The sequence below is a fragment of the Bombina bombina genome, chromosome 12, assembly GCF_027579735.1.
Source record: "Bombina bombina isolate aBomBom1 chromosome 12, aBomBom1.pri, whole genome shotgun sequence".
Classification (NCBI taxonomy): domain Eukaryota; kingdom Metazoa; phylum Chordata; class Amphibia; order Anura; family Bombinatoridae; genus Bombina; species Bombina bombina.
The window spans coordinates 90,941,224-90,959,558 of NC_069510.1; the positions used below are offsets into that span (position 1 = coordinate 90,941,224).

The window sequence follows — 18,335 nt, forward strand, 5'->3', positions numbered from 1 at the left end:
ACTAGGGCTGTCTCCTCTTCTTGGGCTTTCAAAAATGAAGCTTCTGTGGATCAGATTTGCAAGGCGGCAACATGGTCGTCCTTTACATACTTTTTTAAAATTCTACAAATTTGATACTTTTGCCTCGGCATCCTTTGGGAGAAAGGTTCTTCATGCGGTGGTACCTTCTGTTTATGTCCTCGTGCCTTTTTCTCCCTCCCTGTTCATTCCGTGTCCTCTAGATTGGGTATTGGTTCCCACTACCCACTAGTAATTGGAATGACGTTAACTCTCCATGTCATAGGAAAGAAAACAAAATTTATGCTTACCTGATAAATTTCTTTCTTTCCGGGCATGGAGAGTCAACGACCCCACCCTCTTTTTATTTATAATTCAGGCACCTTTTTCACCCTTGGGTTTCTTTTTCCATTTTCCTTCGACGGAATGACTGGGGATTATGGGTAAGTGAAGTTACACTTAACAGCTTTGCTGGGGGTGCTTTTTGCCTCATTCTTTGCTCTTTTGGTATCTTTATTTGAAAAAGCAGGAATGACAGCTTAGGAGCCGGCCCATTTTGGGTTCAGCACCATAGATAGCGCTTGCTGATTGGTGGTTACATTAAGCCATCTATAGGAGTAAATTAGAAAGTTGCTTAAAATTGCATTCTCTATCCAAATCATGAAAGAAATAAATTGGGTTTAGTATCCTTTTAAAGATGTAATTCATCTACGCATTTCAATTTTGACCGTAATGTCCCTTTAAATTAAATCTAGTAAACAGAATTAGAAGTCAAACCACCATTATTAAAACTAGGCGTTCAAGGACTGTTCTTATTGAGAGAGCTGCTTGCTGTATGAAACCTGACTTAAAGTGAGGGGTCAATTTTGATGAATTAGTGCCCGGTTTTTAATAATCCTATTAAAAACAAGGGCACTTTAATTAATCAAAATTGACATGTCACACGTTTTTTTCAAAAATGTACCTTTTAATCCTGGCAGCCGCTCCAGCACTTCCTCCGTCCTCCGCAAACCGTCTTCACGGGTCCAAAATGACGAATCCGGGGGAATCGCTGGAGTGACTGCCAGGATTAAAAGGTGCGTTTTTGAAGAAAACGTGTTAAATGTCAATTTTGATGAATTAAAGTGCCCTTGTTTTTAATAGGATTATTAAAAACGGGCTCTAATTCATCAAAATTGACCTTTACTTTAACATATACACTTTTCCAAAAGAGTGTGTAAATGCTTTTTAACCATATTTGAGGACTTCTGTTGTTTTTAGGCAAAAGCAGTCTAATTTAATTGAGCCAGTGACCTAAGTCAAGCTTGCAGATCTACAGCTTGTTCACTATTGCAAGATTTTTTTTTTTCAATTTCGCTATTGCATCGTCAGTGAAGGACATTCTATTCCTTCAAACTCTCCCTAATGTAGATTTTCTCTGATAATTTTGTGGTTACCATTTTCCTACACCAGATCCAAAAGGATAGTCGATTCATTTTTATGTTAATGAGAGTCCACGATTCCTTACTGTTCATCACCTGGCCACCAGGCTGAGGCAGACACCCCCCCCCAAAGTAGGGGGAAGTTATGCCGACTAACTCTCCCCACGTGTCAGACCCTTTGACTCCCGCTCAAGGGACTCACGCTCAAATGGCGCCAAGTACATCAAGGACGCCCATAGCGATTACTTTACAAGACATGGCGGCAGTCATGGATAATACACTGTCAGCGGTATTAGCCAGACTACCTGAATTAAGAGGAAAGCGTGATCGCTCTGGTGTTAGGCGTAATACAGAGCATACAGACGCTTTAAGAGCCATTTCTGATACTGCCTCACAATAGGCAGAAGCTGAGGAAGGAGAGCTTCAGTCTGTGGGTGATATCTCTGACTCAGGGAAACCTGATTCTGATATTTCTACTTTTAAATTTAAGCTTGAGAACCTCCGTGTTTTGCTTAGGGAGGTTTTAGCTGCTCTGAATGACTGTGACACAAATGCAGTGCCAGAGAAATTGTGTAGACTGGATAAATACTTTGCAGTGCCGGTGTGTACTGAGGTTTTTCCAATACCTAAAAGGTTTACAGAAATTATTAATAAAGAGTGGGATAGACCCGGTGTGCCGTTTCTCCCCCCCCCCCCCCTCCTATTTTTAGAAAAATGTTTCCCATAGACGCCACCACACGGGACTTATGGCAAACGGTCCCTAAGGTGGAGGGAGCAGTTTCTACTTTAGCAAAGCATACTACTATCCCTGTCGAGGACAGTTGTGCTTTTTCAGATCCTATGGATAAAAAATTAGAGGGTTACCTTAAGAAAATGTTTATTCAACAAGGTTTTATCCTGCAGCCCCTTGCATGCATTTCTCCTGTCACTGCTGCTGCGGCGTTCTGGTTTGAGTCTCTGGAAGAGGCTTTACAGACGACGACTCCTTTGGAGGACATACTTAACAAGCTTAGAGCACTTAAGCTAGCTAAATCTTTTGTTTCTGATGCCATTGTTCATTTGACTAAACTAACGGCTAAGAATTCTGGATTTGCCATCCAGGCGCGTAGGGCGCTATGGCTCAAATTTTGGTCAGCCGATGTGACTTCAAAGTCTAAACTACTTAACATTCCCTTTAAGGGGCAGACCCTATTCGGGCCTGGTTTGAAGGAAATTATTGCTGACATTACTGCAGGTAAAGGTCATGCCCTTCCTCAGGACAGGTCCAAATCAAGGGCCAAGCAGTCTAATTTTCGTGCCTTTCGAAACTTCAAGGCAGGTGCAGCATCAACTTCCTCTGCTACAAAACAAGAGGGAACTTTTGCTCAGTCCAAGACGGCCTGGAAACCTAACCAGTCCTGGAACAAAGGCAAGCAGGCCAGAAAGCCTGCTGCTGCCTCCAAGACAGCATGAAGGAATGGCCCCCTATCCGGTAACAGATCTAGTAGGGGGAAGACTTTCTCTCTTCGCCCAGGCGTGGGCAGGAGATGTTCAGGATCCCTGGGCGTTGGAGATTATATCTCAGGGGTATCTTCTGGACTTCAAGGCTTCTCCTCCACAAGGGAGATTTCACCTTTCACGATTATCTGTCAACCAGATAAAGAAAGAGGCATTCTTACACTGTGTGCAAGACCACCTAGTTATGGGAGTAATCCATCCAGTTCCAAAGGAGGAACAGGGACAGGGTTTTTACTCAAATCTGTTTGTGGTTCCCAAAAAAGAGGGAACCTTCAGACCAATCTTGGATCTAAAGATCTTAAACAAATTCCTCAGAGTTCCATCATTCAAAATGGAAACTATTCGGACCATCCTTCCTATGATCCAGGAGGGTCAATATAGGACTACGGTGGATCTAAAGGATGCTTACCTTCACATTCCGATACACAAAGATCATCATCGGTTTCTAAGGTTTGCCTTTCTGGACAGGCATTACCAGTTTGTGGCTCTTCCCTTCGGGTTAGCTACAGCCCCAAGAATTTTTACAAAGGTTCTGGGGTCGCTTCTGGCGGTCCTAAGGCCGCGGGGCATAGCAGTGGCCCCTTATCTAGACGACATCCTGATACAGGCGTCAAATTTCCAAATTGCCAAGTCCCATACGGACATAGTTCTGGCATTTCTGAGATCGCACGGGTGGAATGTGAACAAGGAAAAGAGTTCTCTGTCCCCACTCACAAGAGTCTCCTTCCTAGGGACTCTGATAGATTCTGTAGAAATGAAAATTTACCTGACTGAGTCCAGGTTATCAAAACTTCTAAATTCTTGCCGTGTTCTCCATTCTATTCCGCGCCCTTCGGTGGCTCAGTGCATGGAGGTAATCGGCTTAATGGTAGCGGCAATGGACATAGTTCCGTTTGTGCGCCTACATCTCAGACCGCTGCAACTATGCATGCTCAGTCAGTGGAATGGGGATTACACAGATTTGTCCCCTCTACTAAATCTGGATCAAGAGACCAGAGATTCTCTTCTCTGGTGGCTATCTCGGGTCCATCTGTCCAAAGGTATGACCTTTCGCAGGCCAGATTGGACAATTGTAACGACAGATGCCAGCCTTCTAGGTTGGGGCTGCAGTCTGGAACTCCCTGAAGGCTCGGGGATCGTGGACTCAGGAGGAGAAACTCCTCCCAATAAATATTCTGGAATTGAGGGCAATATTCAATGCTCTCCAGGCTTGGCCTCAGTTAGCAACCCTGAGGTTCATCAGATTTCAGTCGGACAACATCACAACTGTGGCTTACATCAACCATCAAGGGGGAGCAAGGAGTTCCTTAGCGATGTTAGAAGTCTCCAAAATAATTAGCTGGGCAGAGAAACACTCTTGCCACCTATCAGCGATCCATATCCCAGGTGTAGGGAACTGGGAGGCGGATTTTCTAAGTCGTCAGACTTTTCATCCGGGGGAGTGGGAACTCCATCCGGAGGTGTTTGCTCAATTGATTTGTCGTTGGGGCAAACCAGAATTGGATCTCATGGCGTCTCGCCAGAATGCCAAGCTTCCTTATTACGGATCCAGGTCCAGGGACCCGGAAGCGACGCTGATAGATGCTCTAGCAGCGCCTTGGTCTTTCAACCTGGCTTACGTGTTTCCACCGTTTCCTCTGCTCCCTCGACTGATTGCCAAAATCAAGCAGGAGAGAGCATCTGTGATTTTTATTGCACCTGCGTGGCCACGCAGGACCTGGTATGCAGACCTAGTGGACATGTCATCCTTTCCACCTTTGACTCTGCCTTTGAGACGAGACCTTCTACTTCAAGGTCCTTTCAATCATCCAAATCTAATTTCTCTGAGACTGACTGCATGGAGATTGAACGCTTGATTTTATCAAAGCGTGGCTTCTCCGAGTCTGTTATTGATACCTTAATACAGGCACGAAAGCCTGTTACCAGGAAAATCTACCATAAGATATGGCGTAAATATCTTTATTGGTGTGAATCCAAGAGTTACTCATGGAGTAAGGTTAGGATTCCTAGGATATTATCTTTTCTCCAAGAGGGTTTGGAAAAAGGATTATCAGCTAGTTCTTTGAAGGGACAGATCTCTGCACTGTCTATTCTTTTGCACAAGCGTCTGGCGGATGTTCCAGACGTTCAGGCGTTTTGTCAGGCGTTGGTTAGAATCAAGCCTGAGTTTAAACCTGTTGCTCCCCCATGGAGCTTAAATTTGGTTCTCAAAGTTCTTCAAGGGGTTCCGTTTGAACCTCTTCATTCCATAGATATCAAGCTTTTATCTTGGAAAGTTCTTTTTTTGATGGCTATTTCCTCGGCTCGTAGAGTCTCCGAGTTATCTGCTTTACAATGTGATTCTCCTTATCTGATCTTCCATGCAGATAAGGTAGCTCTGCGTACAAAACTGGGTTTTTGCCTAAGGTAGTATCTAATAAGAATATCAATCAAGAGATTGTTGTTCCATCATTATGTCCTAACCCTTCTTCAAAGAAGGAATGTCTTTTACATAATCTGGACGTGGTTCGTGCTTTAAAGTTTTACTTACAAGCTACTAAAGATTTCTCCAACATAGGTGTGTCCGGTCCACGGCGTCATCCTTACTTGTGGGATATTCTCTTCCCCAACAGGAAATGGCAAAGAGCCCAGCAAAGCTGGTCACATGATCCCTCCTAGGCTCCGCCTTCCCCAGTCATTCTCTTTGCCGTTGTACAGGCAACATCTCCACGGAGATGGCTTAGAGTTTTTTAGTGTTTAACTGTAGTTTTTATTATTCAATCAAGAGTTTGTTATTTTAAAATAGTGCTGGTATGTACTATTTACTCTGAAACAGAAAAGAGATGAAGATTTCTGTTTGTAAGAGGAAAATGATTTTAGCAACCGTTACTAAAATCGATGGCTGTTCCACACAGGACTGTTGAGAGGAATTAACTTCAGTTGGGGGAACAGTGAGCAGACTTTTGCTGCTTGAGGTATGACACATTCTAACAAGACGATGTAATGCTGGAAGCTGTCATTTTCCCTATGGGATCCGGTAAGCCATTTTTATTACAGAAAAAAAAAGGGCTTCACAAGGGCTTTTTAAGACTGTAGACATTTTCTGGGCTAAATCGATTTATATATAAACATATTTTATACTCCATAGCCTTGAGGAATTATTTTATCTTGGGAATTTTGTAAAATAACCGGCAGGCACTGTATTGGACACCTTATTCTCTAGGGGCTTTCCCTACTCATAGGCAGTCGTCTCATTTTCGCGCCTGTATTGCGCACTTGTTTTTGAGAAGCATGACATGCAGATGCATGTGTGAGGAGCTCTGATACATAGAAAAGACTTTCTGAAGGCGTCATTTGGTATCGTATTCCCCTTTGGGCTTGGTTGGGTCTCAGCAAAGCAGATACCAGGGACTGTAAAGGGGTTAAAGTTCAAAACGGCTCCGGTTCCGTTATTTTAAGGGTTAAAGCTTCCAAATTTGGTGTGCAATACTTTTAAGGCTTTAAGACACTGTGGTGAAATTTTGGTGAATTTTGAACAATTCCTTCATACTTTTTCGCAATTGCAGTAATAAAGTGTGTTCAGTTTAAAATTTAAAGTGACAGTAACGGTTTTATTTTAAAACGTTTTTTGTACTTTATCAAGTTTATGCCTGTTTAACATGTCTGAACTACCAGATAGACTGTGTTCTGAATGTGGGGAAGCCAAGGTTCCTTCTCATTTAAATAGATGTGATTTATGTGACACAAAATTTAGAGAAAATGATGCCCAAGATGATTCCTCAAGTGAGGGGAGTAAGCATGGTACTGCATCATCCCCTCCTTCGTCTACACCAGTCTTGCCCACACAGGAGGCCCCTAGTACATCTAGTGCGCCAATACTCCTTACTATGCAACAATTAACGGCTGTAATGGATAATTCTATCAAAAACATTTTAGCCAATATGCCCACTTATCAGCGAAAGCGCGACTGCTCTGTTTTAGAAAATACTGAAGAGCATGAGGACGCTGATGATATTGGTTCTGAAGGGCCCCTACACCAGTCTGAGGGGGCCAGGGAGGTTTTGTCTGAGGGAGAAATTTCAGATTCAGGGAAAATTTCTCAACAAGCTGAACCTGATGTGATTACATTTAAATTTAAGTTGGAACATCTCCGCGCTCTGCTTAAGGAGGTGTTATCCACTCTGGATGATTGTGAGAATTTGGTCATTCCAGAGAAACTTTGTAAAATGGACAAGTTCCTAGAGGTCCCGGGGCCCCCCGAAGCTTTTCCTATACCCAAGCGGGTGGCGGACATTGTAAATAAAGAATGGGAAAGGCCCGGTATACCTTTCGTCCCTCCCCCCATATTTAAAAAATTGTTTCCTATGGTCGACCCCAGAAAGGACTTATGGCAGACAGTCCCCAAGGTCGAGGGGGCGGTTTCTACTCTAAACAAACGCACCACTATACCCATAGAAGATAGTTGTGCTTTCAAAGATCCTATGGATAAAAAATTAGAAGGTTTGCTTAAAAAGATGTTTGTTCAGCAAGGTTACCTTCTACAACCAATTTCATGCATTGTCCCTGTCACTACAGCCGCGTGTTTCTGGTTCGATGAGCTAGAAAAGGCGATCAATAATAATTCTTCTTCTTATGAGGAGATTATGGACAGAATTCGTGCTCTTAAATTGGCTAATTCTTTCACCCTAGACGCCACTTTGCAATTGGCTAGGTTAGCGGCGAAAAATTCTGGGTTTGCTATTGTGGCGCGCAGAGCGCTTTGGTTAAAATCTTGGTCAGCGGATGCGTCTTCCAAGAACAAATTGCTTAACATTCCTTTCAAGGGGAAAACGCTGTTTGGCCCTGACTTGAAAGAGATTATCTCTGATATCACTGGGGGCAAGGGCCACGCCCTTCCTCAGGATAGGTCTTTCAAGGCCAAAAATAAACCTAATTTTCGTCCCTTTCGCAGAAACGGACCAGCCCCAAGTGCTACATCCTCTAAGCAGGAGGGTAATACTTCTCAAGCCAAACCAGCCTGGAGACCAACGCAAGGCTGGAACAAAGGAAAGCAGGCCAAGAAACCTGCCACTGCTACCAAGACAGCATGAGATGTTGGCCCCCGATCCGGGACCGGATCTGGTGGGGGGCAGACTCTCTCTCTTCGCTCAGGCTTGGGCAAGAGATGTTCTGGATCCTTGGGCGCTAGAAATAGTCTCCCAAGGTTATCTTCTGGAATTCAAGGGGCTTCCCCCAAGGGGGAGGTTCCACAGGTCTCAATTGTCTTCAGACCACATAAAAAAACAGGCATTCTTGCATTGTGTGGAAGACCTGTTAAAAATGGGAGTGATTCATCCTGTTCCATTAGGAGAACAAGGGATGGGGTTCTACTCCAATCTGTTCATAGTTCCCAAAAAAGAGGGAACGTTCAGACCAATCTTAGATCTCAAGATCCTAAACAAGTTTCTCAAGGTTCCATCGTTCAAAATGGAAACGATTCGAACAATTCTTCCTTCCATCCAGGAAGGTCAATTCATGACCACGGTGGATTTAAAGGATGCGTATCTACATATTCCTATCCACAAGGAACATCATCGGTTCCTAAGGTTCGCATTCCTGGACAAGCATTACCAGTTTGTGGCACTTCCGTTCGGATTAGCCACTGCTCCAAGGATTTTCACAAAGGTACTAGGGTCCCTTCTAGCGGTGCTAAGACCAAGGGGCATTGCAGTAGTACCTTACTTGGACGACATTCTGATTCAAGCGTCGTCCCTTCCTCAAGCAAAGGCTCACACGGACATTGTCCTGGCCTTTCTCAGATCTCACGGATGGAAAGTGAACGTAGAAAAGAGTTCTCTATCTCCGTCAACAAGGGTTCCCTTCTTGGGAACAATAATAGACTCCTTAGAAATGAGGATTTTTCTGACAGAGGCCAGAAAAACAAAACTTCTGAACTCTTGTCAAATACTTCATTCTGTTCCTCTTCCTTCCATAGCGCAGTGCATGGAAGTAATAGGTTTGATGGTAGCGGCAATGGACATAGTTCCTTTTGCGCGCATTCATCTAAGACCATTACAACTGTGCATGCTCAGTCAGTGGAATGGGGACTATACAGACTTGTCTCCGACGATACAAGTAAATCAGAGGACCAGAGATTCACTCCGTTGGTGGCTGTCCCTGGACAACCTGTCACAGGGGATGAGCTTCCGCAGACCAGAGTGGGTCATTGTCACGACCGACGCCAGTCTGGTGGGCTGGGGCGCGGTCTGGGGACCCCTGAAAGCTCAGGGTCTTTGGTCTCGGGAAGAATCTCTTCTACCGATAAATATTCTGGAACTGAGAGCGATTTTCAATGCTCTCAAGGCTTGGCCTCAGCTAGCAAAGGCCAAGTTCATACGGTTTCAATCAGACAACATGACAACTGTTGCGTACATCAACCATCAGGGGGGAACAAGGAGTTCCCTGGCGATGGAAGAAGTGACCAAAATCATTCAATGGGCGGAGACTCACTCCTGCCACTTGTCTGCAATCCACATCCCAGGAGTGGAAAATTGGGAAGCGGATTTTCTGAGTCGTCAGACATTTCATCCGGGGGAGTGGGAACTCCATCCGGAAATCTTTGCCCAAATTACTCAACTGTGGGGCATTCCAGACATGGATCTGATGGCCTCTCGTCAGAACTTCAAGGTTCCTTGCTACGGGTCCAGATCCAGGGATCCCAAGGCGACTCTAGTAGATGTACTAGTAGCACCTTGGACCTTCAAACTAGCTTATGTATTCCCGCCGTTTCCTCTCATCCCCAGGCTGGTAGCCAGGATCAATCAGGAGAGGGCATCGGTGATCTTGATAGCTCCTGCGTGGCCACGCAGGACTTGGTATGCAGACCTGGTGAATATGTCATCGGCTCCACCATGGAAGCTACCTTTGAGACGAGACCTTCTTGTTCAAGGTCCGTTCGAACATCCGAATCTGGTCTCACTCCAACTGACTGCTTGGAGATTGAACGCTTGATCTTATCAAAGCGAGGATTCTCAGATTCTGTCATTGATACTCTTGTTCAGGCCAGAAAGCCTGTAACTAGAAAAATTTACCACAAAATATGGAAAAAATATATCTGTTGGTGTGAATCTAAAGGATTCCCTTGGGACAAGGTAAAAATTCCTAAGATTCTATCCTTTCTTCAAGAAGGTTTGGAGAAAGGATTATCTGCAAGTTCCTTGAAGGGACAGATTTCTGCCTTGTCTGTGTTACTTCACAAAAAGCTGGCAGCTGTGCCAGATGTTCAAGCCTTTGTTCAGGCTCTGGTTAGAATCAAGCCTGTTTACAAACCTTTGACTCCTCCTTGGAGTCTCAATTTAGTTCTTTCAGTTCTTCAGGGGGTTCCGTTTGAACCCTTACATTCCGTTGATATTAAGTTATTATCTTGGAAAGTTTTGTTTTTGGTTGCAATTTCTTCTGCTAGAAGAGTTTCAGAATTATCTGCTCTGCAGTGTTCTCCTCCTTATCTGGTGTTCCATGCAGATAAGGTAGTTTTACGTACTAAACCTGGTTTTCTTCCGAAAGTTGTTTCTAACAAAAACATTAACCAGGAGATAGTTGTGCCTTCTTTGTGTCCGAATCCAGTTTCAAAGAAGGAACGTTTGTTGCACAATTTGGATGTTGTTCGTGCTCTAAAATTCTATTTAGATGCTACAAAAGATTTTAGACAAACATCTTCCTTGTTTGTTGTTTATTCTGGTAAAAGGAGAGGTCAAAAAGCAACTTCTACCTCTCTCTCTTTTTGGATTAAAAGCATCATCAGATTGGCTTACGAGACTGCCGGACGGCAGCCTCCTGACAGAATCACAGCTCATTCCACTAGGGCTGTGGCTTCCACATGGGCCTTCAAGAACGAGGCTTCTGTTGATCAGATATGTAAGGCAGCGACTTGGTCTTCACTGCACACTTTTACTAAATTTTACAAGTTTGATACTTTTGCTTCTTCTGAGGCTATTTTTGGGAGAAAGGTTTTGCAAGCCGTGGTGCCTTCCATCTAGGTGACCTGATTTGCTCCCTCCCTTCATCCGTGTCCTAAAGCTTTGGTATTGGTTCCCACAAGTAAGGATGACGCCGTGGACCGGACACACCTATGTTGGAGAAAACAGAATTTATGTTTACCTGATAAATTACTTTCTCCAACGGTGTGTCCGGTCCACGGCCCGCCCTGGTTTTTTAATCAGGTCTGATAATTTATTTTCTTTAACTACAGTCACCACGGTATCATATGGTTTCTCCTATGCAAATATTCCTCCTTTACGTCGGTCGAATGACTGGGGAAGGCGGAGCCTAGGAGGGATCATGTGACCAGCTTTGCTGGGCTCTTTGCCATTTCCTGTTGGGGAAGAGAATATCCCACAAGTAAGGATGACGCCGTGGACCGGACACACCGTTGGAGAAAGTAATTTATCAGGTAAACATAAATTCTGTTTTTCGTCAAACATCTGCTTTGTTTGTGGTTTACTCTGGACAGAGGAGAGGTTAAAAGGCTTCGGCAACCTCTTTCTTTTTGGCTAAGAAGCATAATCCGCTTAGCCTATGAGACTGCTGGACAGCAGCCTCCTGAAAGGATTACAGCTCATTCTACTGGAGCTGTGGCTTCCACTTGGGCCTTTAAAAATGAGGCTTCTGTTGAACAGATTTGCAAGGGGGCGACTTGGTCTTCGCTTCATACTTTTGCTTCTTCGGAGGCTATTTTTGGTAGACAGGTTCTACAGGCAGTGGTACCTTCCGTTTAAGTACCTGCCTTGTCCCTCCCTTCATCCGTGTACTTTAGCTTTGGTATTGGTATCCCACAAGTAATGGATGATCCGTGGACTGGATACACCTTACAAGAGAAAACACAATTTATGCTTACCTGATAAATTTATTTCTCTTGTGGTGTATCCAGTCCACGGCCCACCCTGTCATTTTCAGGCAGGTCAAAATTTAGATTTAAACTACAGTCACCACTGCACCCTATGGTTTCTCCTTTCTCTGCGTGTTTTCGGTCGAATGACTGGATATGGCAGTTAGGGGAGGAGCTATATAACAGCTCTGCTGTGGGTGTCCCCTTGCAACTTCCTGTTGGGAATGAGAATATCCCACAAGTAATGGATGATCCGTGGACTGGATACACCACAAGAGAAATAAATTTATCAGGTAGGCATAAATTGTGTTTTTTCATCCAGCTTTTCTGCTTCTAAAAGTGATAGCTCTCATCAATCCAGAACTATTGTCATTAATTCTAATTGCTCCAGATTGGCCACCCTTCCCTTTTGGGGGATTTAAGATTATTCCTTTTTCTACCTGGTTTTCTTCTCCCTGTTGCAAACTTCCAGGTGATCTCCTTTTACAGGTTCTAGGTGAGGCTGTTTGCCACCCTCACCAAAGTGGTGGTGGTGTTGGGTTCTTTTTGTTTTTTTGTTTTTTTTTAATGTGTGGGTTAGTGATACATTCATATATGGCAACTGTTTAGTTCCCTTTCACATAATTTTAAAGGGATCTCAGATAGGGTCAAATTTCACAGAGCAGTGTGTGAGAAGTTACATTTGTTGCACTGATGTCTGTATGAGCTAATTAACGTGATTGTAAACTTAACTAAAATTACAACCCAGTATATAAGTTATTTTTTCAAACAGGGGCACTTTAACATTTTGAAAGACGCTTCATTTTTAAAATATTTACCACTGAGCTATGGTAAGCACACCGCTGTTCCTCTGCCCGCATCTCATACTGTATTTAGCAGATCAATGACGAGCCCGGCTTCCTCCAATCGTTGCATGCCCCACGTGCTGGACACCAAATATAGCATGGAACGATTGGAGGAAGCCGGGCTCGTCATTGATCTGCTAAATACAGTATGAGATTTTGGCGGTGTGTTTACCATAACAAGGTAAATATTTAAAAAATGAAGTGTCTTTCAAAATGTTAATGAATTAAAGTGTCCCTGTTTGAAAGATTTTATATACTGGGCAGTAATTTTAGAAAAGTTTACATTCACTTGAATTACCGAGGTAAACACCCAGTTCTGTGCAGAGGAACGAAAGCAGTGTTACCAGAGAAGTGCTGTGTGATTTTTAGCTGCTTTAGTTTTTGCCCAGCTCTGCATATTTCTTGTGGTGCACAGCTGCAATTATCGGCCTAATTTAAAAAAAACTAATTGCAAAGCCATGCATGTCTGCTGTTTATGAACAAAGGGGAACCCAGAGAAGCTTCTACAACCATTTGTGTTATTACTGCACAAACTGTATGTAAATAATTTCAGTGAGAATCCCAAAGTTTGTGAAAAAGTAAACTTTTCATATGTGGGTCAAACAGTCTCATGAAATATACCAAAATGGGCCTAGATTAATACTTTGGGTGTTCTACAAAAGCAATATTTTCTCTAAAAATTCCCGGTCCATGGCTAAAGGATCTGAAGTCGCCATTTAAAGGACCTGTAAGCACTAAGGCTCCTATGTACTAAAATGCGAACAGACAAACTTCTCAACTTGGGAAGTTGTCCTCTTGCCTTCAATACATATGGGCAGCAGACGAACAGGATCCACTTTAAGTATGTATCATTACACTCTCAAGTAAGCGTGTAAAGCTGTGAGAGAAGGGACTGTCAATCACCCAGAGCGAGCAAAGGTGGTGTAGAGTGTAAGAAGCAACGGTCTGATTGCTGCTTCTTATTGTATATGCGAACCTGCCCCGCAAGGGCTCTAAATGTTAGCAATAAGGATTTATTCCAAGTTGCAGTGAGATGCTTGTAAGCCTATGTCTTTAAATTAATAGATGATGGAAAAACCACCAAGCATTGTGCACTGTTTAAAGTTAAGCAGAAGTTTTGTTTAAAAAATTATTAATTTACTTTAGAACATTTTGCAAAGAAAAATATTTCATGCAGTAAGCCCGGATTGTATTAATTGTATTTTTGTTTCTGTTTAGACCAAAGGACCTCTTCCTGCTGGAACAATATTGAAATTAGTAACCTCAGCTGATGGTAAACCCACAACTATTATCACCACCTCACAAGCTGGAGGCACAGGCACAAAACCAACAATCTTGGGTATTAGCAGTGTGTCTCCAAATACAACCAAACCTGGAACTACCACGATCATTAAAACAATCCCAATGTCCGCTATAATCACACAGGCAGGGGCTACAGGTGAGATTAAAAATTACTGAAGACTTGAGTTGGTTAAACAGACAGTCAACTTGAAAATGTTGTTTAAAAAGATAAATTCCTTTATTACACATTCCCCAGTTGTGCATATTAATATACTTTTTATCTCTGTGATTACCTTGTATTTAAGTGTCTGCAGACTGCCCCCTTATCTCAGTTCTTTTGACAGACTTGCCTTTTAGCCAATCTGTGCTGACTCATAAATAACTCCATGGGAATTTTATCTATATGGAACACATGAACTAGCACTGTCTAGCTGTAAAAAAACTGTCAATATTTCTCCTACATTGGTGTATCCGGTCCACGGCTTCATCCTTACTTGTGGGATATTCTCATTCCCTACAGGAAATGGCAAAGAGAGCACACAGCAAAGCTGTCCATATAGCCCCCCCTCTCGCTCGGCCCCCCCAGTCATTCTCTTTGCCGCTCTGAACAAGTAGCATCTCCACGGGGATGGTAAAGAGTATGTGGTGTTAGTTGTTGTTTTTATTTCTTCTATCAAGAGTTTGTTATTTTAAAATATTGCCGATTTTTAACAGAAATCTTCATCACTTTCTGTTGTAGAGTAAATAGTACAAGAGGAGTATGATTTTAGCACCAGTAACTAAAATCCATTGCTGTTCCCACGCAGGACTGTTGAAACCAGCAAACTTCAGTTGGGGGGAACAGTTTGCTGGCTTATCTGCTTAAGGTATGATCAGTCATTTTTCTAACAAGACCAAGTAATGCTAGAAGACTGTCAGTTATCCCTTCTGGGATAGGTAAGCCATTTTCTTAGACTCAGGAACAGAATTAAGCCTTATAACTAGGGCTCTATGCTGGTTGACACTATTGTGGGCTAAGTCGATTTCTTTTTAACATGTTTATGTGACATTTTAAGTGTTTTTCAGACTTTGAAACACTTTTGGGGAATTATATTACGCCTGGCAGTTGTTTAGACACCTAATCTTGTCAGAAAGGCCTCTTCACTCTGGAATGCAGAGGGAGGAGGCCTCGTTTTCGCGCCTCAGTTGCGCAGTTGCTTTTCACTAGGCAGTTCATGCAGCTTCACGTGGAGTGTCCAGAGGCTTGGAAAAGAACTTCAGAGAGACTTATTACTTATTTGAATAACCCCTAAGGAAGGTAAACGCCGCAGTAAACACTGTGGCATGGGACTGTAGTGTTTTTAACCAGTTAATTGCTACTATTAGCTCCGGTTTGGGCATTAAAGGGTTAATTTGTCTGAAAATTGGTGTGCAATACTTTCAAAGCATTACGACACTGTGGTGAAAAATTCATAAAAATCGGATATTTCTTTGATGTATTTCTGACATTTCAGTAATAAAGTGTGTACTTTTATTATTTAAAGAGACAGTAACGGTTTTGTATAACATAACTTTTATTGCATTAAAGTTTTACCTAAGTCTGTCTAACATGTCTGTGCCTTCAGATAGCCTATGTTCTGTGTGTGTAAAGGCCAAGGTGGTTCCCCCATTAAATGTATGTGTGAAGTGTGCCATAGCTTCCAAACAGATAAAGTACAGTACTGTCACATTTAAAGATGTTGCCCAAGATGATTCTTTAAATGAAGGTAGTGGGGATAGTTCATTATCCTCTCCTTCTGTGTCAACACCAGCTTTGCCCGCGCATGCGATACCTAGTACATCTAGCGCGCCAATGGCTGTCACTATGCAGCAATTAGCAGCAGTAATGGATAATTCTCTAGCAGCCTTTTTATCCAAACTGCCAGCTTTTCCTAGAAAGCGTGATTGCTCAGTTTTAAATACAGAGGATGAGCAAGCAGACGCAGAGGATAATTTATCTGTTGTGCCCTCACATCTGAGTTGGCTGTGAGGGAGGGCCTGTCTGAGGGGGAAATTTCTGACACAGGAAAAATTTCTCAGCAGGCAGAGCCTGATACCATTGCATTTAAATTTAAGCTAGAACACCTCCGCGCTCTACTTAAGGAGGTGCTAGCGACACTTGATGATTGTGATCCTTTGGTGATTCAGGAGAAATTGTGTAAAATGGACAAATTTTTAGAGGTTCCAGTGCACTCTGATGAGTTTCCGATACCCAAGAGGGCGGCGGATATAGTGACTAAGGAGTGGGAGAAGCCAGGGGTACCTTTTGTTCCCACTCCTATATTTAAGAAAATGTTCCCCATTGTTGACCCCAGAAGGGACGCATGGCAGACGGTCCCTAAGGTAGAGGGGGCAGTTTCAACGTTAGCCAAGCGCACAACTATACCAATAGAGGACAGTTGCGCTTTCAAAGATCCTATGGATAAAAAATTAGAAGGGTTGCTTAAGAAGATCTTTGTTCAGCAAGGTTTCCTTCTTCAACCAATTTTGTGCATTATTCCTGTCACCACGGCGGCGTCTTTTTGGTTCGATGAACTAGAAAATTCGCTCCAGAAGGAGACTCCATATGATGAAGTCATGGACAGAATTCACGCACTGAAGTTGGCTAATTCCTTTATTTTAGATGCCGCTTTTCAATTAGCTAAACTAGCTGCGAAAAATTCAGGTTTTGCAATAGTGGCGCGCAGAGCGCTTTGGCTAAAATCTTGGTCGGCGGATGTGTCGTCCAAAACAAAATTACTTAATATTCCTTTCAAGGGTAAGACCCTATTCGGACCAGAATTGAAAGAGATTATTTCAGACATCACTGGGGGAAAGGGCCATGCCCTTCCACAGGATAGACCTTTCAAAGCAAAAAATAAGTCTAATTTTCGTAATTTCAGGAACCGACCGGCTCCTAGCTCTACAGCCTCTAGACAAGAGGGTAACGCATCCCAGCCCAAACCAGCATGGAAACCATTGCAAGGCTGGAACAAGGGGAAACAGGCCAAAAAGCCTGCTCCTGCTACCAAATCAGCATGAAAGGATAGCCCCCGATCCGGGACCGGATCAAGTAGGGGGCAGACTCTCTCTCTCTTTGCTCAGGCTTGGGCAAGAGATGTCCCAGACCCCTGGGCGATAGAGATGGTCTCTCAGGGGTATCTCCTAGAATTCAAGGACCTTCCCCCAAAGGGAAGGTTTCACATGTCTCGCTTGTCTTTAGACCAGACAAAGAGACGGGCATTCTTACATTGTGTAGAAGACCTTTTAAAAATGGGAGTGATACAACCAGTTCCAAAAGCAGGAAGTCTTGATAAAGGCGCATACCCAGCGCTGAAACGCGTAGATTTTATAATCTAGTGTGATCGAATTTGGCTCCAGCAAGAAAACCACACAAACCACTATTGCACCACTCCCCCAACGACCCGGCTATCCGATTGGACCTCCGAGAACCACGTGACGACTTTGTGTAAACGTCAGGGTAGGAAGGACTGACCGGGAAATTCAAAGGTGAGACGCTCACAAATTATCACAGCTACACGGCAACACGCCGAACGGAGACGCCATCCCGGGTCAATAACAACCTTCCCATAACCCACGGAATTGGAAGAGGAGGTAAGGGATATCGGTAGTCCGGTAGGGGTGAGCATCATAAGAACTTTGCATATTTTATTTCATTAACGGGATACTATAAGCTACGTAAACAGGAAGTTAGCTCCTTGGATCCCTACAAATAGTTGTGGCCACAACTTTTAATCTTTTATATGTCATGCTGAACTGTAATTGTGATATCTTTTCAAGGACATAATTTGTCAAGGACTCAATTTGTACGGACAAGTGTGTCCATAACATATCAGCCAGCCTAGTGCGTCTTTTCTGTCTATGCTGACAAGCAATTTTAATGGCACAGTGCATTATTTGATTTGATCTATATAATTGTTCATTTTATTTGTTCGCATATTTGTTTTAAACTAACCTGGATGTATCTGTACAACAGATTTATTATCTATTTGTAGTAAAATATATTTTACTCATTATACGCACCTGTCTTTTCTTCTGTTAAGTGTGATCAGTCCACGGGTCATCATTACTTCTGGGATATTACTCCTCCCCAACAGGAAGTGCAAGAGGATTCACCCAGCAGAGCTGCATATAGCTCCTCCCCTCTACGTCACTCCCAGTCATTCTCTTGCACCCAACGACTAGATAGGATGTGTGAGAGGACTATGGTGATTATACTTAGTTTTATATCTTCAATCAAAAGTTTGCTATTTTAAAATAGCACCGGAGTGTGTTATTATCTCTCTGGCAGAGTTTGAAGAAGAATCTACCAGAGTTTTTGTTATGATTTTAGCCGGAGTAGTTAAGATCATATTGCTGTTTCTCGGCCATCTGAGGAGAGGTAAACTTCAGATCAGGGGACAGCGGGCAGCTGAATCTGCATAGAGGTATGTA

General features: G+C 43.2%; 1 protein-coding gene across 1 annotated transcript in view; it reads left to right on the forward strand.

The window, feature by feature from the left end:
• The window catches only part of HCFC1 (host cell factor C1), a gene marked incomplete in the record, with an annotated part of 480,694 nt that overhangs the window by 243,605 nt on the left and 218,754 nt on the right, over positions 1–18,335 (forward strand). The window contains 1 exon segment of the mRNA XM_053696082.1: positions 13,821–14,040. Coding sequence (XP_053552057.1) covers positions 13,821–14,040 — 220 coding nt within the window.